This window comes from Chelon labrosus (genome assembly GCF_963514085.1).
Source record: "Chelon labrosus genome assembly, chromosome: 7".
NCBI lineage: Eukaryota > Metazoa > Chordata > Actinopteri > Mugiliformes > Mugilidae > Chelon > Chelon labrosus.
Genome location: NC_140343.1, coordinates 8959649 through 8986130, shown reverse-complemented (window position 1 = coordinate 8986130; position 26482 = coordinate 8959649). Strand labels below are relative to the sequence as shown.

The window sequence follows — 26482 nt, the reverse complement described above, 5'->3', positions numbered from 1 at the left end:
AAAAATTGAACACAGATTCACTGTGATGTGTTATACACTGTATATCCCCCTTTTCATGGTGAGATTGGGCAGTCAGACTTCCTTTCACATTATTAATTCAGCATCGTATAGCAATTGTGAGTGAGTGGTATTCCCAGCGCATGGAATTACACAACCGAGCTGTCTTACCTCCCCGTGGCCATGTTCTCGATTGCTTGTGAATCTGATGCATTCTGGTAACTTTTTATTGCTTTCGTCTCGTAATTGCCGTATCTGTCTTAAGGATGCTCCCAACACACTGTATCTAGTCGCACAGTTTTCTCTTCTTGCCGCAGTTGCTTCTTAACCAAGCCTTCTAAAGTGGTGGCGATGACTAAGAAGAATGCCAATGCTGCTCTTGTGTACTCATTCCTATATAAAATAGTACAGGTGAGTCTGATGCTTGAGATTAACATAGAGATCTTTCATTTTTACTTAAAGCAAAGAAAGGTTGGTGGTCCCCGCTGTTTGGATTGAGCTGTGATAAAGCCATCATGCACGACTTTTAAAAATGAACGTCTCACATGGTGTTTTATAGTGTTAAGCTAATCAACACCAGCAACACATCTCTCTGTATCCCTCAGTATACTGGAGTTTCTAATCTGCGTTCACTGGTAGTGATGTGTTGCACGTCAACTAGCAATGATTGTTTGCCAGAGCTGAAGAAGAAAGCAACCTTAGTGATGGATGTGGCATTGCCTACAGCAACTAGGAGTATGGCTGAGAACAAAGTTACAAACTAAGACTGAGTTTCTATGAATTCACAGCCTCTTTGGTCAGGAAAAATGAAAGAAAACCGACAAAGCATCCAAGAAAAGTTTGTGATGTTCCAGATGAAAAACAAAAAGAAGCTTAGAGCTTGGAGGAAGGATTACAGTCTGCAAACAAAAGTGGTTTGACAGTAAGGGCCTTCAATCATTTGTGTGTGGGTGCTATGTAGTCGCATTTAAACACAACACTAACTTCGACCAATGGTGTCGGTCATAAGACGCTCTACTTTTAGTGTTAGATAGCATTCTCGAAGCTAAATGTGGGTGGCTATGGCTCTCGCAATCTTGCCATTGTTGGAAAGAGGCTGAAGGGCTGTAGGCTGTAGATGTGAGCGTTTGTTTACAGTGCTTGTGTAATTACTCTCATAGCCACTAGAGGGTGACAGAAAGTCTGCACTGTATCTTTAATAACCCACTCAGCCTCACTGTTCAGCCTGCGAATCTACTGATTCGCAGGCTTCAGGTGGTTTTGTGTTTTATGTGTTCACGTGTAACTTCCTCTTGTGGTATTTACAACCTTGTAAGCAGAAATCTTTCAGTGAGATCAGTTCACAAGTCGTAACCACAAGATCACGAGTTCCATTTGAAGGCAGCAGCAGACACATAGTTGACTTTTATAAGCTGTGCTGGTATCGCTATCGATTTCTTAAACGATTAAACGATTTCTTTTACGGTCTGCTTGTTTACAGCAGCTTGTAGTAATTTGTTTTATGAGATGTTTCAGTTTTTTTTGTGTGCTTTTCTGAAGTTTAATAGTGACTTCTGCTACATAAACGGACATATAGCTTTAATAGGGACCTGCCCACAAATCACAAACATTATTTTTAGAGTTGACAGTGAGCCGCAGTATTGACTAGTCAACCCAACAACATGAAGTGCAACCTTTTATTTCTGTCTCTTTTTTTTTTCTCAGTGTGGTTTGCCATGCAACATGAAAGTATGGCCAGACAGACTTGCAGCTCGCATATCCTATTCAATTTCATTTTAAGCTCTACCTGTTTGCATCTGTAGGTGTTTAAGGAGTACTTTAAGGAGCTCGAGGAGGAGAGCATTCGTGACAACTTCGTGACGGTTTACGAGCTCATGGACGAAGTGATGGACTTCGGGTTCCCTCAGACAACTGACAGCAAGATCCTACAAGAGTAAGAAACCTTTCACACAGCCGGTAACGGCCCTCAACGCCTCTTCAGAGGTTTTGCATTTGTCAAACCTTCAATCAGCGCTGTGTTGTGGCATTTCAACATAACACTAATCATGTTGATGAGGGCGTAAGGTGTAACTCTCAAAGGCCTCTATTGCTGCACTCCAGTCTGATATTAATGTAGCCATATTGGGTCAAGTGGCACCTGTATCATCCATCAGGGGAACAGCTTTGTATTTCATAGTGTAAGTGAGCAGCGGAGAGGCAATAACAGCTCATGATGATTCAGTTTGAAGGGCTATAGGCCTTTTCTTTTTTCGTTCAACTGAGTACAGTTGGTACCTAAGGCTGTAATGAATGGCAAAGCTTTATTCAGCGAGTGAAACGAACTGAAGCAACTACTGTTCTTGGGTCCTTGGGTGCTTTGTGATCTAGGTGTACACAGCCTTGTTTTGCTTTTACCGTCCTCTTGGCTTCCCAGAGAGGTATTTATTTCCATGAAAAGGTTCCACATTCACCCTGTAGCCTTGTTTATCGCGGCGACATGGCCCCAGTGTGCACATGATCCTCTTTGCTTTTCATTAAGAGTGAAGTTTATATCTTCAGTGTTTGCATTTGCATGGTTTATTTTGTTTACCTGTTTCATGTCTCTAAAGTGACAGGTTTTTTTTGCTTGTGTTGTGGTATTGTGTGATGTTTAATTTCGTGCACTGACGTTATGTGGTTATGTGTTTGTTTTTGTGTATGTGTGAACAGTGTGTGTGTGTGTGTTTGGTGTCTGAATAGCGCTGATAATTACCAGGCTCTTGTTGGCACTCATACACAGTGACACCGTCAGCTGGACACACTCAAGACTCTCAGACAGAGAAGCCCTGCTCTTCTCTTCTCTAAGGAGATGCACAATTGTCAACAGTGTCTTATGCATACGCAAACACACACACAAACACACCCACACAGACAGCACGCATTCACTGTGTCTCTCCGTCTGCAGGCTATTCCAGTCCTCTGACCTTTTCTTGCCCCAGCCGTCCCAAAAATACAGCTTTTCTCTTACATTTTAACACCATCTGTCTGCTGGAAATATACACGCTTGAATGTGTGCGTGGGTGGAGGCAAGTGAGACTGTGGGGTTGCATATGCACGTGATCGTGTTCATGTGTCTTCTTTTAAACTTTCACATTCGGCGTAGTGTGCGTGCGCTCCCCATGTCTGCTGTTGTTATGCTAATCTGCCAGTATGCTGCCAAAATCCGCTTCCACATCCACTCATTAGCATTTCTGAGGAGAATCAGGGCAAAACAGAACAAACAACGCAAACAACCCAACGTCAACCCCGAGCCCACTTGTCGCCGGCTTTCATCTCAGAGCTACTTCCTCTGACTTCCCGGCATTCGAGATCCTTTAGGTGGGAGGAACTGGGACAGAAAACGAGGGAAAATATTTTTCCTCAATCTGTCAATCAATCTAATACTTGTTTATTTAGCAGTTTTTGTAGCTGACATTAGATCTTAGCTAACAATGCACTCCAGTTTGTCCTGAAGGATTGGATTCTTCGTGGGGAACGACTCTTGGCCCTTGCTCAAACAGTTTAGTCGGTGCGGTGCAGCTGTAATGGATAGTTTTATGATCAAATGACCACAGAGAGCTATCATGCATATCTGCTAATCGGCTTTGCGGGGCTTGACGGCAAGTTTTTGCTCATTGTTCAACTGTCCGGCTGAAACTTTACTGTTTTGTTTTCAGAGTGTCATTGTCTGGGCAGAATGCAGCTGTTTTCAGTGGAAAGAAAAGCACCAACAATCAAGCAGATGTTTCCTTCAAGAGTTAGTGAAGATCCAAACAAGGCTATAAATTAATGCATTTGTTATGCGGCCAGAAACGTAACTAGAGGACAATAAGGAGAGAGCATTTTGAGTGAGGTTTTGCTTCTCTAATGATAAACAAATTCATAGAGCGTAGTCCCAGATGAAGGTTGTAGATAAAGACAGTTTCTGGTGGTGGTGGTAGAGCAGATAGGCCGATAGACAACCAGGATGATATTGAGATACAAAGCGATGAAAGGTCGGAGTGACAGAACTGTAATGACTTTAAGGAACGGGGACATGGACTGGCTGGCTCAGAGACCGAGGGGAAAAAAAGATAACTGGACAAGAGTGATGTTGAGCTGCAGAATTAAGTTATTTTAACCAATAGGAAAAGTGGAAGTAATGAAGAGAATGAAGTGGAAATAGGCAGAATTATACGTGGAGAAACAACGTATTGGATTTTTGCGAAAACCTTCATTTGTCAGATTTTTACAGCAACATATTCTTCTTAATTCTGCACTGTCTATTCATTTTTTAATGAAAGGCATCTAGCATCTAAAAATCTATATATTTGGATAACTGGTTGGGTTAGTGTCACAGATATGACACAAGACAATATTCTCTATTTAACTGAAAACTGCAGATGCAGCTGCTAAAGATTGAATTAAATCAGGAAGCTGGCATTTGTTTTGCCTTTTTTTCAAGAAGAGGAACTCGAGAACAGTAAATTTGTGGAGCGTTCAGTCAGTAGTATGTCATTGTATCTGGGGAAAACATGGAGGTGAAGAAAAGGTGAAGCACGACTGAAAATAGCAGAAGAGACAAAAGTGGAGGAGGAGAAGAAGAAGAAGAAGAGGAGGAGGAGGTCGGGGATTGAACAGAGAAGGAGATGAGCGAGAGCTTCAGTGCAGTTTGCCTTTTAATGCACTTGGTGAGAAATAGATGGAGGTGAATTTAAGGCGAACTAAGGCTGCATGACATCTGTATCTACTCCTATTGATTACTTCTCCGTAGTCAAGTTCAAGTGTAGGTCGACACCACCAGCCACTCAGAATCTGAAGCAGCTAGAGTGGGTTTTGTTTTCTTGAGGTGTATGCTTCACTTACTACACAAATCATTGACATGTAGAGCCATGGTGTCGCTAACTGTAAGTACTTTAGATTCATCATATTACTCAATCCCCTCTGTCAAGTAACATAATCACGCATGGAAAAATACACCAATCAAGCATAACATTATGACCACCTTTCTAATATTGTGTAGATCTCCCTTGTGCCTCCAAAACAGTTGGGACTCATCAGAGAATGGACATGGGCCTTCTGAGGGTGTCCTGGTGTGTCTGGCAACAGAATGTTTTTTAGTGGGGGGCCTTTGGGTCCTATGGGTTGAGGGGAGGGGGGCTCTGTGGATCATCCCACCGATACTTGATCAGTTTGGGGTCTAGGGAATTTAGAGGCCAGATCAACACCTTGTGGTGTTCTTCAAGTTTTTCTGAGTTATTCCTAAACCGTTTTTGTATGTGTAACTGTGACAGGCTGCTGTCATCAAGGGGTGTCATTGCTAAGTGGTGGGGGTGCCTGGTTTGTTCTAGGTGGGTGCTACATGTCTAAGTAACATCCACATGAATGAATGCCAGGTCCAAAAGTTTCCCAGCAGAACATCGTATTGTCAGAAGATGGTCAATGATATTTACTTCTCCTGTCAGTGGTTTTAATGTTGTGGCAGATCAGTGTATACATTTTTCATAGGTATTTTATTTCATTTTTAAATACAGTTTAAATTTTACAAAATAATTGATAACCCCAAACTGGAATACCTAAATATATATTCCTGGAAAAGATGATTTGATGGCATAAAAATCCAGACGGCTCCGTAGTGGAAATGAGGCCAGTGAGTCGTAAACTGTTTGGGGGGGGGGGGGGGGGGGGGGGGCAGGTGTTTGGGTAAAAACAGGCCTAGTCACATGTTGTTTATCTAAGTACAGCTCCATCTTATTCTCATGACAAGTCATTATGGCTCCCTGGAGTCGGGGAGGAGAGGTAAAATATACCGACTCACTTTTACACTAACAGATGAGTTCAAGTGCTCAATTCCTGGATGTGGATAGATGGACGGGCAGACAGAAATGGAACAAACTGATTTGTTTATGCCACCGTGACTGCCAGACTTAATTAAGTGGAGTATATTCGACTCATATTCGTTATTGATTACCTTATCGACGTTTTTAAAGCTGCACCAATCAATGTTTGTATAGATCAAACGACTTTGTGTGTAGAAATGAGCCCGGAGAATTATCACCCGACTGCTGCAGTTCTCTTCAAGTCAGCTCAGCCTCGTGGTGTTTTTCAGTTTTAATTTTAGATCTTCAACTTCAGCATTTGGTTTCGGTGTGCTTCCACACTTAGTACTCCGTATACTGAGAGCAAGTTGATAAGGGGGTAATGTGGCGTATCATGTGTGGGCGCAGGATAATGATCCATGTCCAGGTTTGGTTTGGAAGGGGCATACTCAGATCCATTTCAGACGTTCATTTTTGTGCTGATCTTGTCTCTGGCTTAGGTTTGAAGGCAGGCGAGAATGTGTGCTGCTCGTATATGCATCCCAAAAAAAAAAAAAAAAAAAAAGCAGCAGTAATAAGTAGTAGAAGTGGTTTAGTTAGATGTGGGCACTGGGGCAATTATCTGGAAGCGCCTTTATTCTCAGAAGTCTTATCTACTTATACTGTAGGCTCACTGCCAGCACCAAACAGCTGATAGACCAATTTAACGACAAGCTGGTGAACACGGCAGCAGTCAAAGAGCCAGATGGGTCCTGCCTTTTCTTCAGCTGTTCAGCAAGACCAAAGTTGCTAGTTGTCATTTTGTGTACCATCAGAATTTATATATATATTATGTGGTGTTTCAGCGTCTTAACTTTCCAAAGGAGGCAGTGTGTTCAATCTCTGCATGGTAACGCGCTTCAGCAGAATATTTTCTACCATCAAAAGAAAGAAAAAAAACAACAAAGGCTGCCCATCAAAGCTTTGAATTGTTTGAGAGTTTAAGTATATTAAAGTTGTTCCACTGTTTCCTCATGGTCCAGTGATCCCTTAAGACAGTTGATGCTTTTATTTACCCAAGGAATACTTAGTTTTTCATAATGAATGCTTGTTATTGTCCGTGGCACAATGGATTTATGTAAATCTGTATTTTCCAATTACATCCATGAATAATCTTCCTACAACGTGAACACAAAGCTCCTGTAATTAATTTACACTGGAGTAACTTATTTGTTTTAAGTCACGAGGCGTGATTAAGGCAAAATTTGAAAAGCGCTCACGAAGAGAGATTGGGTTGGGAGATAAACGCACATCCTGTTGGCTGCATTTCCTCTTTAGATTTCTTGAAGTTAAGGATCTTACTTGTTTGTTAATCCTCTGTGCAGATATCTGGCTTTAAAGTAGATTGAGCTATTACAGCGGCTTCTTCAAAATGAGGACATTCTGTCTCTCTGAAACGCCTTAAAGCCTGTTATTCTTTAAACTAGTGTGATGAATCTTCAGCTCAAGCTGCGTCAAAAGCCAGCCTGTAATCCTGCTGAGTGGGACACCTGAAATCACGGATTTTCAGGCGTCCCACTCAGCAGGATTACAGACTGGCTTTGGACACAGCTTGAGCTACCTCACACCTTCTCTCCATCTTTGTCTATTTCAGGTACATCACCCAGCAGGGCCATAAACTAGAGGTCGGGGCCCCTCGACCTCCTGCAACCGTCACCAATGCTGTGTCTTGGCGGTCAGAGGGCATCAAGTACAGGAAGAATGAAGTGTTCATGGACGTCATAGAGTCAGTAAATCTTCTGGTGAGAGCACTGTTTGCTTTATTGAACAGCTAAAAACATGTCATGCTAATAGCTAGCTCAGATTCACATTAACAGCACAACAATGAATGAATAAAGTTGCAAGAAGTGAACCTGAATGCATCATAAAAACGTACAGTAGGATATAGTCCTCTCTGCAGTGGCACAGGTTCAATTCTAGCCTGAGTCATTTGCTGCATATCCTCCCCTGTCTCTCACCACATTACTTCCTGTCTTTATCCACTAATACTTATTAAAAATAAGGGCATAAAAAGAATTTTAAAAAAAATACACCATGAATACACCCTGTTAAAACGACATGCTTCTATATTTTTATTTTAACTGCTTGAATGTGCACATCTCGTTAGGTGTTTTTTTTTTTTTCTTTTTCTTTCTTATTAGTTTCCACTGGCATTGGGTACGTGGTCATTGTGTTCTTCAAAAGTTCTGATATGATTTATCTTTGTTTCATTGTTTTTTTTACATCACACAAAACTTTGTAAAAGACTTTTAATCTTCTGTGTTTGTAATTAGACCATGTGAGCAGAATCAGTTCTATTTTCTTTATCTGTCATCATCCATTGTTTGATCCACCGTCTGAAACTTCTGGATTATTATCTTGACCAACTCTGGTTAAAATAGATCGTCAAAATGTTACAATACAACCCTGGTTTGTTTTGACTCCTCCAGACAGTTTTCCTCTTTCCTTGAATTGAAACGTAGAGGAAATGTTCTCTCATGTCAATAATCCCCTATTCTTTTATTTTCAATACAATATTCAGTTTGTTTTCTTTCTTTCTCTTTTGGAAATAGACCTGAAGGTCTGCGCTTTAAGCCTGTATTCATTGTATAAGTGAAACTACAGCATGTTTTTTAAGACAGTTAAAATGACAACAGATGTGTGCAAATATACACCGATCAGGCACAACATTATGACCACTGACAGGAGAAGTGAGTAACATTGACCATCTTGTGATAATTTAATGTTCTGCTGGGAAACTTTTGAACCTGTCATTCGTGTGGATGTTACTTAGGCATGTACCACCCACCTAGACCAGACCAGGCACCTCCACCTCATAGCAATTACACTCCTTGATGGCAACACAGACACAAAAAGAGTTTAAGAACAACTAAAAAAAACATGAAAAACAGCACAAGGTGTTGACCTGGCCTCCAAATTCCCTAGATCCCAAACCAGACACCACAGGACTCCCTCAGAAGGCCCATGTCCATTCTCTGATGAATCACAACTGTTTTGGAGGCACAAGGGAGACCTGCACAATATTAGGAAGGTGGTCATAATGTTATGTGTGATCATGTGATGTTATTGACCGAGTTAGTGGATTTTATAAGTTCTTCAAGGTTACCTGCATTAAAAGAACACATTTGTATACATGAACATGCGGCATCTTTTAAAAGCCCTCTCCTCTCCTCTCATATGTCTTGTCCTTGAAGCAACACCACAAGTACAATTCGACATACAGCCACAGGTTTTTATGAGTCAAGGGGAAAATGATGAGGTGTAGGGATTTAAACAATGCTAGTGAGCTGCTGTTTCAACTTCCTTTTTTTTTTTATGCGACCAGGGACTTTTTTTTTCCTTTAAATGTTTCCAGTGATTCTTTAATGTCTTTCACATCAGTGCCTCACTTACATTTCACACTGTGTGCTGAGATCCTTTCAGTTTTGTTCCTCAGTCTGTTTGTATCTGCTTAATGGTTGGTTTGGTTTCTCTCTATACAATTAATTAAGCCTGTAAAATGTGTAGGAAACTGTCACACACACGGTGGGCACATTTTATTGTTATTATAAAACGAATATTCAAATTGTAATGTCAAAATATGATGTGTTCTGTGTGTAGGTGAGTGCCACTGGCGGTGTCCTGCGCAGTGAAATTGTGGGCAGCATCAAGCTCAAAGTGGTCCTCTCGGGGATGCCTGAACTTCGACTGGGCCTCAACGACAAAGTGTTGTTTGAGATCACCGGCAGTAAGTAACAGATTCAGTGCCTGCAGCCGTTCGGCGGAACAATCTCATCGTCTGTGGACATAAGCAGAATAATAATGAAGGGGTTTATACTGGTATAATACATTTAACAAAAAGCCGTGTGGAGGAGCTTTTGAAATGAGTGGATAATGGATCGTTTAAGTACAATACTTTCATCTGCATGTGTTGACAACACTGGATATTGTTGCTTTCAAATGTTGTTGGTTTTATTTTGGCTTTTACTTATGTCACCAGTGTAAACTGTACAGAAAGGTGTAAAAATCCTCAAGGGCGTCAGTTTATACCTCCCCGGGACATAGACGCTGTAACCTACGCACGTAGCCTACGCCGGTGCAAACCATTTATACTTGTGCGCTCGTCAGTCTGGCTCGCTCTGTAAATACGCCGCCCAAACGCTAGTCTGCGCTTTGTCTTTTTTGCCAGTCGGGTTCATTTTTGTTTCTACTTACTGCTTCACTTTCAACAATGGGGTCTGAAACTTTCAAGTCATACAAACATTTGTATCTACGAACCTCCTCAGTTAACTTTTCGTCGATGAGTTCCTTATTTATTGATCCAAAACAATCAATTGGAAAATTGCGGAGATAGAGTAACATCCGGAAATACTAAAGTGGAAACACGCTAATACCAAGTGGACCAATCACAGCTGTTGCACTCTGTGTCGCTGCAAAATGTAGTTACATTTCTGGGGAGGTGCACGTCAGCTATGGTACTAAGGTCTGCGTAGGGATCTGCATTGTCGCCGTAGCCTGTGCATCAACTTAACGCAGAAGTATAAACTGCCTATTAGGGTCTGCACAGGATCTGTGTAAGAAACTAAACCAAAACATTTCAGATGGATTCAAGCATAATATAAAAATATTGCTAGTGTATGGTTGGAACTAGCTCTTCTTGCTATCACCGCTCTTTATTTGAGAACATAAGTTTTATCACATTGTGTAAAACACCGATACATTTTATTTCACACACTCACCTCATAGTGGCTGATTCCTGCATGTAAACAAGATACATTTACAACTTCAGTTTTAAAATTGGTAGAGCCTGTTCACTCACCTTGAAGTCGCTCTCATGCTTTACCTCTTCTTTTTTGTCTTAATCCCATCCACAGCCCTCACCCTTCCTCTACCTCCCCCTCTCTACCCATGACATTTTTCCATCAATGTTTCCCACTGCTACATCTCCCCCTAACCCTGCACATCCTCTTCCTCTATCTCTTTTTCGTCCTCTCCTTTGCCTACATTTCTTCCCCCCCCCCCCCCGCTGTTCCTCACTGAAGGGGAAAGGCTCCATCACTGTCTAGCCTCTTTGCCTCAGACTTAATCCCCACCCCGGGCTACAGCCCTGCAGATGAAAGGTGAGGGTCTGTGGCTATCCGGTGTACGCAGCCCACAATCCCCCTGCTGTGTCGTAGATGTCTGGGAAATAACATATCCCCTCAAATAATGATCAGAAGTAATGATCAAACACAGTGGCAGATGCAAACACACACTCACGCTGAATTTTAATACAAATATTCGCATGTGTTTTGCACTTTCATCTTCAGCGGTTACACTTTTTTACATATCATTTCCCAGCCATTCGTGGATGCACATATTATTTTTTATCCTCCGTGGATGCAGCCTAAGTGTGAGAATGAGTATAAATCATTTAATACTGCCCTCCACTGGCAGAAGTCCAGAATTGTTACCACTAGGAAGCACAGATGAGTATCATAGTGTTGGAGCCGCTTTTCATCTGATATATATAGACATTTATAACACTTGAGTGTATGCAGCTGCTCATACATTCACAGGATTTATAAAAGTTCCTTCTTAGCTGCCTTTTGTTTGAATCTGGTGGATGTGAGTTCTTTTGTTTTGCGTCAAGATTTCAAAAGGTTTCTTACCCTTTATGATGACAGTATGAGCTGCGGGCTATGCGGACTGCAACTAACAGTTGTTTTTATTTCCGGCAAACGTGCTTATTATTTTCTCCATTAATCATCTTATCCATAAAATGTCACAGTCTCGTAAAAATGCCCAAGGTGACACATTTAATTATGTCTAACCAACAACGAAAAATATGGAGATATGTCTTTTATTTTTTAACAACCTCATTAAACAAAGAACAGGAACAAATCTTCACATTTAAGAAGATTAAATAGTTCGTAAGATGCTTTGAGCATTTACTAAATGTGATTATTAATTGGTTTCCTGTGCCTTTTTTGTTGTTTGTTTGTTTTAAGACCGAAAACAGATTAGGTTGCTCACGTCTGCTGCTGTGCATTAAAAGCATGGAAGCAGGTGAGAGCAGTCTTAAAGGTGAACCACAGGGGACGCGGCTCCATCTTCAATCCTCAGCTGACATGTACACAAACAGCTGTCTCTTCTTCCAGCCTCTCAGGTCGAAGCGATGACAGAGAGCGTCCCATACGACCTTTCCTTCCTGTCTCATCTTGATAATTCTGCATGCAAGCTTTAGTGTGTGTGTGTACAGTGTGTGTGTGTGTGTGTGTGTGTGTTATGGACATAAAAACATTTCTAAAGGGCTTCCCAGCTTTGCTTGACCTGGAGTGCTGTGCTCCCCCTAGACCTGACCTCATCTAGTCGCCACTCGTGCATTAAGAAATGTCACATGCACACACACAGTCGCACACACTTATACAAGCGAAATCAATAGAGAAAGGAGCACGTTACACACATCTGCAAACTCAGACATGCACGTACGCACACGCTCGAAACGGAGAACAATGAACAAGGAAGCGGCGTACACAAATACACACTCGCATACATTTTCTCTGACAGGCCTCAGTCCCGGCCCGGGTTTGCATTCGGAGCAAGTGAAGCAGGGTTTAGCTCACTGTTGAATGGGGGATTTAGCTGAAGGCTCACAGGCCCACAGTCATTAGAGCAGTTTTCCACCACTCAGCACCCTTCATTAACCACAGTGGAGGTGAACGTCGGGCTTCCTCCAGCAGACTTCAGATGCTGCCTTTGAAGAAGTCGCCCTGATGACTGTCTATTGTTATCTTTCTCCGTTCTTTACAGGGATTTTGTTCGTAGTGCAGATGATCTAGTTGTCACAGCCTTTTTGCCTATGGCAGCTTCTGCTCGTGTCCCTTATAGTAATTAATTTGTAGCTTATTGATCGGTCAACCAAGAGGACATCAGTTGGTTGTTTCGATAACCAGTGAAGTGCACAGACCCTTTTTGTTTTGACACCGTGGATAGGCGGCCGCTTGCTGACGTTGGGACACCGGTGAGCGTTGGTTGCTGTAGTATTTGCAACGCGTTTTCAGCCGATTAAGCATATTGAATTGGAGGTAGACTGCACAGATTGCTTTGATTGGCTGATGAGCTTAGAAAAAACGGTGCACGAGAAGACACAGAAGTTCAAAGGCCACACAGGAGGCTCTTTTTGTTTGTCATTTCACCTGAACAGCCATACTCGCAAAGAATACAGAGGCCACCTCTGTATCACAGTTTTGTTTCCCAGCTTCCTAGACTCCCAGCAAGTAGTTCTCCCCCCTTTGATTGACAAATATGTAAACTACTGCCACTCGCTGGTAAGAAGAGTTATTTCCATTTATGCAGAACGAATATACCGTTTCTGTCCACATATAGGTGATGTGAGGCAGCGTCACATTTTGCTTTTGTTGCAGGTAGTCCATAGTCTATATACAGATCCGATAATTGTACGCAAAACTTTTTTTAAAGACTAAATTACATAATTAGAAAGAAATGATTAAGGCTGTGCTACCAAGCCTGCTCCCAGTAGACCACATATGTAGAACAACTGTGTTATTTTTGTATTTAATTACTGTCCTCTGCAAATCGTAGATACTCTTCAGGAGGCTAATTGTGTTACGGCCTCAAGTATTTCCATTTGTTTCTGTCTGTATTTAATCTGCATCAACTGGACAACTGGTTCCTCCCTGATCCACCTTCATCTTCAACCACTCCACCATTCACGATGCTGCATGCTCCATCAGGGAAACTGGTTTAAAAGCATCGTAGATTCGAGGCAGCTGTGTGTAGAGACGGAAGAACAGCTTGCCTCAGTGTCAGTTAGAGAAAATTGTTGCTAGTTGCCTTTTTAGAATCGAGCTTTTGAGCTACTTTTGTTTTCTAGAGAGATTAGGATTATCAGCCGTCTCGTTTTGGAGCAGGCGATCGCTTTTGATTTTATATTACTGCAGAATTACTTAGAACTGTGTCTAGTAACTGTAGATTTAGGAGTGCCACTCAAACCTGTTTTGGATGAGCACTTACATGAGCAATATTGGCCTGTTTTTGAGAACTTCATTGTACTTAAACTTCTGCAAAGTTCTTCCTTTGTTCTCGTTTTAATTTATTAGTAGTATCAGTAGTATCGATTGACCACTTCTGTTCCTCTTTGTTTATGTGTTTTGTTTAATTTTTGCATCATTGTACAATAACCAAACAACTGAACCTGTTTCACACCTGCGTCATTTAAGTTGCATCCCGTCGTAAACAGCAGGTGTGAAACAGGTTCAGTTTGCAGTTATGATAGTAATCAATGCAAAATATCCCACTGCAAAGATTTGTACGTGAGCTTTCAGGTGTAAATAAACACATAACGCAGATCTACTGTTTATTTGTCAAGTAGAAACTACTATAAACTGTTACATGTAGTATTTGCCAGAGTAATGACGGAGAAATAACTTCTTAAATGCAGACAGAACATTTCTAGTGACCAGTTTTCTTGCAAATTCTACAACAATCATTCATGTTGTTTTGAGTGCTTTGTTGTGAGTGTGAGTGTATGTGAGGCAGCTGACAGGGTGTCGGTGGGAGGGGGAGAAGATGATGGCAGCAGGTACTGAAGGCAAACTGAGCGCATGCTTGTGTGTGGCAGCAAAATAATTGTTCAGTGGGGGGACAAGGAGAGGGCAGATGGATTTGGTAGCACACTGCTACTACAGCGTGTGTGTGTGTCCGTGTGCGAGGGAGATTGAGTGAATGTTTGTCAGTCATCATTACCTTGACCTTGATTTCCCCAAGGCTGCGTGGAAAGCTCTCAATTTTTTTTTTGTGTGTGTGTGTGTGTGTGTCAGGAGAGAAGAGCAAGGCGGTGGAGCTGGAGGACGTGAAGTTTCATCAGTGTGTCCGTCTGTCACGCTTTGAGAACGACCGCACCATCTCTTTCATCCCCCCCGACGGCGAGAGCGAGCTCATGTCCTACCGCCTCAACACTACAGTGAGCGGGACACACGAAAACAGATCTTCTGAAAGAACACAGGCGCACCACCTGCATACCACCAAGAGCACACGTCTTATTTGTTTCACACTCTGGTGTCAGAGCCTCAAATGTGTCTACACATGAAATGTGCTCATATTTGTGTATATCTGTTTTCACGTGTTTGTTCCATTTAAGTTTAGATGACATTACATTTACACGCTAATCAGAGTCCTACATCATGTTCCTACATCATCTATTGAGTCTTGAGTCGTGTCCCAGTTACCACTTCTTGGTGGAATAATCAGGTTTTAAGGACTCCTCCAGGTATCTGAAACCAGGATGAAGTTATTGACCCCCTTGTACAAGCACAATATCTTGTTGTCGCTCCCGCTCTCTCATCCACTCTGTCCCTGTAGTGATGTGCGTTAGTGATGCACTTGCAGTTTTGACCTTGCTCACACTCTCTCTCACTTTCCCCCTGACAGGTGAAGCCTCTCATATGGATCGAGAGCGTGATTGAGAAGTTCTCTCACAGCCGCGTGGAGATCAAGGTGAAGGTAATGACGAGTGACACGCAAACTCAAATACACACTCATAAAAAGCACACCAACTTATTTAGTATTTATGGCGCATGCATCTCAAGTGCTTTGCGGCTTACCGTCTGTTTGATGGACTCAAACTAACAAGCTACGCTCTCTCCCTACAGCAATGACGTTTGAATTGGTGAGTGCTCTTTTTGCTGTAAAGATCCCGATTGAACTCTGTCCTCCTTTTGTCACCATCCGTAGGCTCGAAGTCAGTTCAAGAGTCGGTCCACTGCCAACAATGTGTCCATTCTGGTGCCAGTGCCCAGCGATGCTGACTCACCCAAGTTCAAGACGAGTACAGGCAGCGCCAAGTGGGTGCCCGAGAAGAACGTGGTGCAGTGGAACATCAAATCCTTCCCTGTTAGTGTGCCATTTAAACTACACTACTCAGTTCACAACTTAGAATGCATAACGATGCTGTAGAACAGCCTTGTTAGCTCGTTCCATAACTTTTAAGAGTCAACAGAAGAGCTCACAAATGCACAGAAGAGGGGTCTTGTCCGCAAATTGTAAAACAAATAAGAGCGGGAAAAGACACACAGTTATATACACCGATCAGGCATAACATTATGACCACATGCCTAATTTGTGTAGGTCTCCCTTGTGCCTCCAAAACAGTTGTGACTCATCAGAGAATGGAGATGGACCTTCTGAGGGTGTCCTGTGGTGTCTGGGAATACAATGTTGTTAGTGGGGGGTCTTTGGGTCCTATTGGTTGAGAAGAGGGGCCCCACAGATATTTGATCGGTCCTTGCTATGGGGTGGGGGTGCCTGGTCTGGTCTAGGTGGGTGCTACATGTCTAAGTAACATCCACATGAATACCAGGTCAGCAGAACATTGCATTGTCACAAGATGCTCGATGTTTTTCAAATCTCCTGTCAGTGGTTTTAATCTTATGCCTGATCAGTGTATGTACTATAAGTTAGGCTCATGTTTATAATTTAGTTTAAACCAAAAATACGCAGCAGATGGCGCAAAATCTGCATTTGTCTTGTTTTGTTTCTGGACATAAACACACTATACATACATTTTGAGATTTTTAGTCTCCAAAGTTTAGTTTTAAAAGCATAGGGATTAGTACAATGCATGTCTACCATCCTAGTGTCAAAAAATGAAGTTGTGTTGTGACTCTTACAAATATGAGACAGCAGCCATTTGTCACATCGTGACTGACCTCCTACACAGCACACAGAAAAACATCCCTCCATTTCCTCACCACCGCTTCTTCAAGTTTCTGTGTCAGTCTCTGCTTTGTAGCCTCTTCAAAAGAAAAATTTAACTGACTTTTAAAAACTGGCATTAATTCAGCCGAGGTTCCTTTTATCTGCCAACTTCTGATATCTCCTCAGTAATTCATTACACCATCGGCCTGTCAAGGAGGGTTAAGGATTGCCGCTAGCCGTGACATATTGTTATCCAGCTAGACTCTGCAGAAGATGTTTTTCTGCCTCAGTATCCACCTTTGAACTATGTATAATCCCATACGCTCACAAGAAACCATGGTTAATGTTTGTAATATACGATGGAGGAAACGGACGGAAAGCGGTGGCTTGTTGTGAGAAGTGTTAAAGTCCACCGACCTTCAGCTCCATCAGGATGGCTATAGGTGTGTTTTACCGTTATGAAAGACACAAATGTTTCCTTGTCAGATTTAGATTTAATAGGGGTGAAAAACAGGTTTTAAATGCAGCTCAACGAAGGATTATTTTGTGTGTCAGTTTCTTAGTTTATTAAGGCTTCTGGAAACCTTAATGAGCTTTTTAGGTCGACAGATGGGGTCCTGCACGAATGCACAATTTTCTCCTGCAGTTGTTTCAAAGAAGAGAGTGTCTGTGTTTGTGATTTCTGGCTGGTTTGAAGTGGGAAAGGTTCAGTTTGAACAAAGGTGGAGCCACTTACACAAACATTTGAAGGGTGCAATAACGGCTGGTGGGTTGTTTTGTTTAGTTGCTAAGCTACGGTTCATTAAATCCTGACAAAGCGGATTACATAAGATTTGTTAGTGTTAAACTCTCAGTAAGTAGTATTTTTGACTTGATTTTTATCCTGTAGAGCATCATCGGACAGGTCTAATCTGAACTCAATTTAGAAATATTATTTGAAACCAGCACCTTTGTGGACTTTAAAGTCAAGTAAAACCAAAGTTCAAATCAACAAATTCAGTGCACATACACTATATTGCCAAAAGTATTCGCTCATCTGCCTTGAACTTAAGTGACATCCCATTCTCAATCCATAGGGTTTAATATGACGTCGGCCCACCCTTTGCAGCTGTAACAGCTTCAAATCTTCTGGGAAGGCTTTCCACAAGGTTTAGGAGAGTGTTTATGGGAATTTTTTGAGCATTCTTCCAGAAAAGCATTTGTGAGGTCAGACACTGATCTAATTCATCCCAAAGGTGTTCTGTCAGGTTAAGGTCAGGACTCTGTGCAGGACAGTCAAGTTCTTCCACACAAAACTCGCTCATCCACGTGTTTATGGACCTTGCTTTGTGCATTTGTGTGCAATCATGTTGGAACAGGAAGGGGTCATCACCAAACTGTTCCCACGAAGTTGGGAGCATGGAATTGTTCAAAACCTCTTGGTATGCATATAGCATTCAGAGTTCCTTTGAAACCATGATCTGCCCTCCACCAATCTTCACACTTGGCACAATGCAGACAAGTGCTATTCTCCTGGCAACCACCAAACCCAGATTCGTGGAGAAGCGTGATTCGTCACTCCAGAGAATGCATCTCCACTGCTCTAGAGTCCAGTGGCGGCGTGCTTTACACCACTGCATCCAACGCTTTGCATTTTACTTGGTGATGTATGGCTTGGTTGCAGCTGCTCGGCCATGGAAACCCATTCCATGAAGTGCTCTACGCACTGTTCTTGAGCTAATCTGAAGGCCACATGAAGTTTGCAGGTCTGTAGCAATTGACTGCAGAAAGATGGCGACCTCTGCGCACTATGCACCTCAGCATCCACCGACCCTGCCCTGTCATTTTACGTGGCCTGCCACTTCATTGCCGAGTTGCTGTCGTTCCCAGTCGCTTCCACTTTGTTTTAATACCACTGACAGTTGACTGTGGAATATTTAGTAGCGAGGAAATTTCACGACTAGACTTGTTGCACAGGTGGTATCCTATCTCAGTACCACGTTGGAATTCACTGAGCTCCTGAGAGCGATCCATTCTTTCACAAATGTTTGTAGAAGCAGTCTGCATGCCTAGGTGCTTGATTTTATACACCTGTGGCCATGGAAGTTATTGGAACACCTGAATTCAATTATTTGGATGGGTGAGTCAATACTTTTGGCAATATAGTGTTTGGTATGTTTCACAATTTCCTTCTGTTTTAATGATTAACTAGTTTTACGAATTTCTGTTGGAGATAAGTTTCCGTAAAGTGATTCAGTAGAAGAGAGTGTCCTCTTGTTTGCGATCAATAAAGAGTTTATTTTGTTTTTGGACAAAGTAACCTTGTATTAATTAGAGTCGGACACCTGGGAATAGAACTCATCAACAAAGTAAACAGTGTTATTTGAAAGGCTTTATGAACTGCATCACGCTGAATTTAGTGGCTTATCAGGCGCAATAACAACTTTGTGGTCTTTTCTGTTTGTGTGTGTGTGTGTGTGTGTGTTTAGGGTGGTAAGGAGTACGTGATGCGGGCACATTTTGGGCTACCCAGCGTGGAGAGTGATGAGCTGGAGGGAAAGAGACCGATCACGGTTAATTTTGAGATCCCCTATTTCACTGTGTCTGGGATTCAGGTAGGACACTTTATCAGCACTCACTACACAGTCTTTCTTTAGTCCTACTCCCTAGTTTTGAGCTGCAGCTTCAACAGTGCAGCGCTTAACATTCACACATGGGTGGACCTCGATGAGAACGGCTCAGTCTAAATAGATAACTTATTAAGTCTTCTCACAGTCCTGGGAAGTTCATCACACCCTTTGTCTCAGCTCACAATCCATTGAGGAATTCATCCACTGCAGCAAAACTACTACCTGATTATAGCTATAGACTTGAGATGCTTCAGGTTTTGTGACAAATGTATATCTCCAAAATTAAACACACAAGTATTTTTAGACGTGTAAAAATGCATCTTCATTTTGAATTCTTAGTTTAGCTTAAGGGTGATCTTTTAATGCTTTTCCTTTTTTTCCACCATATACATAATGGTGCAGTGTCTGATGTCATATTAAATGTGGACACAGTTTTAAATAACAAGATAAACATGTGTGAAAGTAAACTCTTTGAGCCAAAAGACTCCTCTGAACAGTCGGCTCCAAGCGTCTTTTGCAACATGAGATTTCTTTAAAATGTCAACTATTCTTGATAAATGTTCACGTTCTTGCAAAACAGTAGTATAAGTAGTATTTTATACACACAAATAACCACCGTTATCTTACAAAATACAAGGGTGATGATCGACAAACAGAGTTCAGGCTCCAACATGCACAAATGGATTTTTGATGTTGCCATTTCCAACGATGTATGAGAAATGATGTGATTTGTTTGGTTTCAGTTTGGTTTCAGAAGATCCACGGAGGATGAAAATGAGCTCACAAGCAAAGGCTTCCACAAAGGCTACAAATGAGATGAAAACAGGCTTTTAGGACCCTCCCTAAAAGAGTCCAGACATAATATTGCCTGATTTCAGACAGAATGAGACAATTAAGGATTTCTTTAAAACTCTAAATCACACAAAGCTACTTTAATGGACTCCCAGAAGAAAAAACACTGAGCTGGAAACAGAATAATTCTTTTAACCCACAGAAGAAAAAATAAATAAATCCCTCGTTTATCTGAAAGAAATTACATCAAAGTGAAGGTTACATCTGGTGTAAGTGAGCTGCAGGGGGAGCACACCGCAGCACCCTGACTATGTACGGTAAATGGTGCGTGAATGAATGAAATGATAACTATATTTAACTGCTCTGTGTTCCCCAGGTGCGCTACCTAAAGATCATAGAGAAGAGTGGTTACCAGGCGCTGCCATGGGTGCGCTACATCACGCAAAGTGGAGGTGAGAAAATAACACACTGAAATACACACCAACACAAACAGACACTGAAGATCGCCAGCTTGATTTTGGTTTGATTGTATAGTTAAGGAATTTAAAAAAGTGCACAAGGCTGACATTGTGCAGGATGTACGAATTCATGTTAAGCCTTTTGAGAGTTTTAAATTCTCATCTTACATTCCTCAAAAGCAGGACGGTTTCAAGTCCAAATCCATTAGTGGATCGGAGGTCACCCCGAGGTCCGTCCTTCTGCCTCGGTATTCAGCGTGTGCCCCTTGAATGAACCTAGCTGTTTACTGTTGCTGTCCATCGCCTGGCTCTATCACCACGGGCCATAGAAACACACCGCAGGTTGCCAAGATATCGAAACTTTACAAACCTTCTGGCTCTGTTCAGACTTGGTTATGAGTAGGAACAGTGAAACTTTGTGTAGCAAATCGAACACCCGGGATCTCAAGACTCAGTTGCTGCCCTGGGAATGAACCCACATCTGTCAGACTCAAGGGTGACACCAAGGACGACAAGCAACAAGAAGTGTTTGTCAGCTTTTAATTTGTATCAGCCCTCTACTGTGTTGAAATACGTAGCAACATCTTTCCTTTAAACACACGCCGGATGTTCAAACACATCGTTTCACATTACCACATTAAAGCTGCAGTATACTGATGAGGCTGCAGGAAAAATTCTTCTTACTAGTTTCAGCAGGGGGGGGAGGGGCGAATGGAAATGATATGGAGATGGAAACCCAATACCTTTGCTGGACCACTGCCAGAAATCCTTAAGTTTCATACCTGCCACCCGCCCCAGGAATGAACCTGACTCCATTACATCAATCATATCCATTACCTGACTTTGTCAGGTCTGAGTCAGGGGCTGCGGAGGTTGAATGATGCCACCGAGCGCCAGGAGGCTCCCAGGGTGGCACTCGGCAAATGCCAAGGTTACCGTCGCCTTGCTGTAACATCAGCAACGACGCAAAGGAGAGAGAGAGAGAGAGAGATGAGTTAAAGAAGAGAACAGGGATGGAGTTGGGGGCACTGGAGAGAGGGCTATCACATTTTCTCTTATTGTTGTCATCAGCAACATTGGGAGGGAGACAGCCATGATCACATTTCACTCAACACTACAGACAGACACTCTCACTCTGATCAAATAATACCCTGATACTGTAGACTGGAGGCTCATTAATGATTGATGAATTTAGTTGTTGGACCGTACAGCTGTAAGAGACGACATTATTAATATCTGACTGATCAGAATAGGATCAGGCAGCAATAAACGGCAGCTGGATGTTTAAGGTGACACATATTGGATCTTAATGGGGATACTGAACTATTGTGTCCAGAATTATTACGACAGAGATTTGATCCCTGTTATAGAAGCTAAGCCAATGCTTTTAGCCACTGAGGTACAACCATGCCAGAACTTTAATTGATTGACACACAACATAGTCCAAGATAACTTTACAGCTGACCACTCAATCCCTTTGTTATCCATCGATTTGCATCAAAAACAGAAATGAGCCTGTAACTCCTGCAGCCAATTTTTTTCTTTTCATGGATTCATGTGCTGCATCCTCAATTAGTTTTGACACAGCAGTCATTCAAATGCATATCTGTTGTATTATTTTAATAAAAACATATATCTCTTGTGCCGCTTTAAAGTGTTTGCACCACTCAGAATATCTACATATCTGTGTAAAAATGAGTCCTGGAAATAGACAGACACAGAACCAAATTCATTTCTACATATCCGTTAGTTCAGGAGCCAATACGTAATATTGGTTCAATTCCAGAACAAATACAAAAGCCTAATATTTCTGTTTTATTTGTTTAGTTGCGTTCTCTTTGTCTACTTTCAGGATTTAAAATCACAGATGTTTTCAGTCCTTTTTATGCAGAAATGTAGAACATTTTGAGTGATTCAAATACTTTTATATATATATTGAGAGGATTGAATCCCATATCTCCTATACTAAACACAGTTTAGTTACAGGTCTCTCAGTAACATTTTTTTTTTTGCCATAGTCGTAATTGTAGACAGATTGCATCAGTCCCTTATAGTCAGGAAAAGTTTTCCAACCCCTTAAGAGGCTAGGAACCACGTAGGGCCTAACAATCTATGATGACTACAACATCTCCAGAAAACAAACATGAGTGAGTTTGATAGCTGATGTTAAGTGATGAGGCCAGATGCATGCATGAGTTTGAGGTCTGGGCTCTCTGCAGGCCAGTCATGTACTTCCATACCAAACTGAGGAAACCATTTCTCTGCAGAAAGCCGCACTCAGGACGTCACGTTCAGGGTAGTCAAGTGTTTAAGAAAGGCAACTGCACTTGTAGAGTTTTTTGAGAAAAACTGGTGGGAAGTCGAGGTTTAAATAGGAACATTTGTGGGTGTAGCCCATCAGAAACTTGCTTGACTTGTCACTGTTAACGACCAGAAACTGGCACGATTAGTGTCCAGGGGTTGAAACTTCTTGGGGACAGAAGTTAGGGCTGTATTGTAAACTGTAAATTGATGATTATATCTCAGAAGGAAAATGTCTTCTCAAAAAACTCTACAAGTCCAGTTGCCTTTCTTAAAAACCTTTTGGTACCATGACCTGTTCCGTGAAACCCTTGTGAGCTACATAATGACCAGCAACATCCTCTCAAACATACGTAGACATTCCATAGTTTCAAATGCCTCAGACATTGACCAGCATACAAAGGACATCACAAAAAAATGCAGGAGTCAATTTGCCATCTGTAAACTCAAAAGACCTCACAACTCTTCCTCCAAAGTATCGTCCGATCCATTTTGCTCCACTGCTCCCACCTGTTTCTTCAACATGCTCTCACACAAATAACCAATATTATTTGCCACCCACAATCTCAGAGCTTGATTGTAAGGCTATTACGCTCAAGACATCAAACAACCACTCAATATCCACTTATCTGTATGGGATCCTAAGGTCCAAAAGCCTGCTACCTGCCGCTATAGGGGTGAACTTGAGGGAATTACATGATTTGATTTGAAATACAGTCAATTCTTTGATAGAACCATACGAATGCAAATTAATATTTCCCTTAAGTTAAGCTAAATGTGTCTGACCTAAAGTAAAAATATGTAGTGGTGTCCACATACTTCTGGCGGTGTAGTGGCCTTTTTGTGTACGGACGTGGATAGACACGTGCATCATCATAATTCAGTCTGAAGTGTGCATATAAATGTGATAATTAGATTATAAGACTCTTCATACAAGACAGGAATGTCTAACATGTTGGTAATGTAATTTGCTGGAATGCACCGCAGCTAGCATCAGTGCAAATCTTGTTTGGGGAATTAATAGCGCTTATAATGGCAGCGATGCGACGTGCAGGGGCAACGAGGGGAGGAAAGCAGCGCGTTAATGCTCTGCTGTTACATTTCTTGGCAGATTACCAGCTCCGGACAAACTAAAGGGCACAGATGCTGCTAGACGAACGGATTTTTTTCTCTCTCCTCTGTTTGTCTTCGTCTCTCCTCCCTCCATTTCTCCAGCTCCCTGTCTGCAACGGACAGCAGAGGACAAGTGCAGGTGGACAAGTGCAAATTTCCCCCCACTCTCCGAATGGAAACGAGATGTCAAACTTCCTCTAACTCAAACCGGAAATGGCGTTACGTCACCTCTGACCTGTAATGTGCATATTTTTTTTAAGGATTCCTCAGGACCCTGGTAACACATTTTAACACGTGAATAATGAACTGATAACTCTGTGACACCATCTGGTTCTGGCGAGATCTCATTTCCTTGCTTTTAATCCTCACGCAGTTTCTGGACCCAGACCTTATCTTTAATTTAGTTTTCTTCAAGAAATATTCCAGTAAAGTATTTAAAACACAGGCTATTTTGGTTCCTTCAGCTCGTCCATTGAGAGTTTTAGCTTTCTGCTCTGTAACTCGCAATCCAGTCAATTTTTGCTGCGCCCGTAAACAGTCATTATGTTTATTTTGCAAAAGCCCACAAATATTGCAGATTTTGTTTTTAAATAAGTGTGCCATCCATTTTTTTCCCTGTAGAGAAGTTTCCACTACACAAAACCAATCAGCAGATTTAATGAGTCCAGTTTTTAACCCTTGTCCATATGCATTTTAATTCAGCTCTTTCTCCTCAATAGAATTTGCTAGATTTGCATATAATACATTCGCTGTCTTAAGACGTTCGTCTGTGTATCATGACCATTAGCACCGTGAACATAATCCCCAGTGCACTGAGACTAACACCAGCGACCAGATCAATGATTAATAAGGCACAACATTGTCGGAGGCACTGGCAGTGTAACATAATACCGTTGACACACTCCCATAGGGCCTGTAACCTTGTCCTTGTGAAATCAGCGTGCAACTTTGAGGCCGAGGCTGAAGGAATGAGGAAGGGAGAGAGAATTTTCTTTTCTCACATTTGTATCTGTTGTTTATACTGTACTTGTAATTCCCTTGTGGGAAAAAAAAAGAAGAAGTGGACAAGGGGACAGAGGTAAAATAACATGCAGAGATTCATTTGCAGTACCTTGGCAATATGTTGTGACTGTTTTATTTTGTTTTTATACTTCGGTTCGTGGTGGAGTTCACTCCCTCGGTCGTGCATGCGTCAGCTCAGCTGTACTGCTATTAGCACAGAAGAGAGTCCTGAGTCATCTTATTGCCACATGTCTGCTGTTAAGTACAAACCCTCTATTACAATCGTTTCATAATCGGGATTTTTAATAAAAACAATGTGTTTCCTTTTAATTTATCAACTACTGTTTGTCCATAGGAAACAAAGGGATATATTTGGAAATAAACACTTTTTTGTACCTTGTTTTGGAGTATTATTGTCGTTTGCAGTTTGGCCACACAAGTAAAATGACGATCCGCAACTCCAAAAATGTAAAACATCAACAGTTTGACACGTTAGCGAACAGATCCGCTACGAGAGCCATAAATATTCAAAAGATAAAGGTGTTTGATGCACCAGACTGTGATGCTTTTAAAGGATTAGTTTGACATTTTGGGAAATGCGCTCATTTGCATGCTTGCTGGAAGTCAGATGAGACGATTGATACCGCTCTCATGCTCTACATACATAAGCAGTACCTCAGCTTGGCATAAAGAGCCGGCGTGGTTTACCTAGAGGGAACAAAATGTTGAATTATTGCTCCGAGCCACTGTCTTTGGCTCCCTTTAATGTGCAGTCGTGACAGTAAATGTTCCTTTAATTCAAATTATGGGAGACTTGAGTGATTTTGCTGGGTTACATCAGTACAGATCAGATTACTTGACTTTTAGTACGCTGTGATATGAGCAGACACTTCTCTTTTTGTTCTAGATTTATTTGAAACGATAAAATTGCCAAGTTCCCCATCCTATTAAAAGTCTGAAACTGTCATCTGTCATTCAAATGTGTTTAACTATTAAGGGCCCATAATGCACTAATTTGCAGATGCGCATTTTCCATTTGACAATTTATTCCGTTCTTCGTGACAGATCCTCTCAAGCTCCGTCAGGTCGATTGGAAATGAGCTGCCATCTTCAGGTCTCTCCACAGATGTTCTATGGGGTTTAAGTCCAGGCTCTGGCTGGGCCACTCAAGGACAGCCAGACGCTTATTTTCTTCAAGGACCTCTCTGTATTTGTCTGTACTCATCCTGCCCTCAGTTATGAGCAGACTCCGTGTCCCTGCTGCTGCGAAGCTCCAGAGCATGAAGCAGTCGCCTTGCTTCACCTCGGGGATGGTAATAGGAGGTGATGAGGAGTGTCTGGTATTCAGAGCTTGAAGTTCTGTCCAAAGAGTTTTGTTTTTGTCATGTCAGACCAGAGGATGCAGTGTGACAATATCCTGTCTTTTACCAAATAGCGGCTTCCATCTAACTGCTCTTTAATACAGGACTGATTGATGGCTGCCCTCCTTAGCGAAGCCTTTTTTTGGCTCAGTTTAGGATGACAAACAACTCTAGAAAGAGCCCTCGTGGTTTCAAACTCATACAGGTCACTGAGGCTTCTGGGAACAGTCGAAACTTTAGAAATGAATTCATACCTTTGCTCTGATATACACCGATTAGCCACAACATTAAAACCACTGACAGGAGATGTGAACAACATTGACCATCTTGTAACGATT

The 26482-nt window shown here is 41.9% G+C and overlaps 1 protein-coding gene across 1 annotated transcript in view; it reads left to right on the top strand.

The window, feature by feature from the left end:
* Positions 1-25183, top strand: part of ap1m3 (adaptor related protein complex 1 subunit mu 3) — a 34347-nt gene extending 9164 nt beyond the window's left edge. The window contains exons 3-12 of the mRNA XM_084547688.1: positions 341-408; positions 1800-1930; positions 7426-7573; positions 9432-9558; positions 14633-14775; positions 15243-15314; positions 15546-15704; positions 18977-19102; positions 20286-20361; positions 23780-25183. Of these exons, the coding sequence (XP_084403814.1) occupies positions 341-408; positions 1800-1930; positions 7426-7573; positions 9432-9558; positions 14633-14775; positions 15243-15314; positions 15546-15704; positions 18977-19102; positions 20286-20361; positions 23780-23802 (1073 nt within the window). The 3' untranslated portion in view covers positions 23803-25183. The remainder of the gene's footprint in view (positions 1-340; positions 409-1799; positions 1931-7425; positions 7574-9431; positions 9559-14632; positions 14776-15242; positions 15315-15545; positions 15705-18976; positions 19103-20285; positions 20362-23779) is intronic.
* The last annotated feature ends 1299 nt before the right edge of the window (positions 25184-26482 follow it).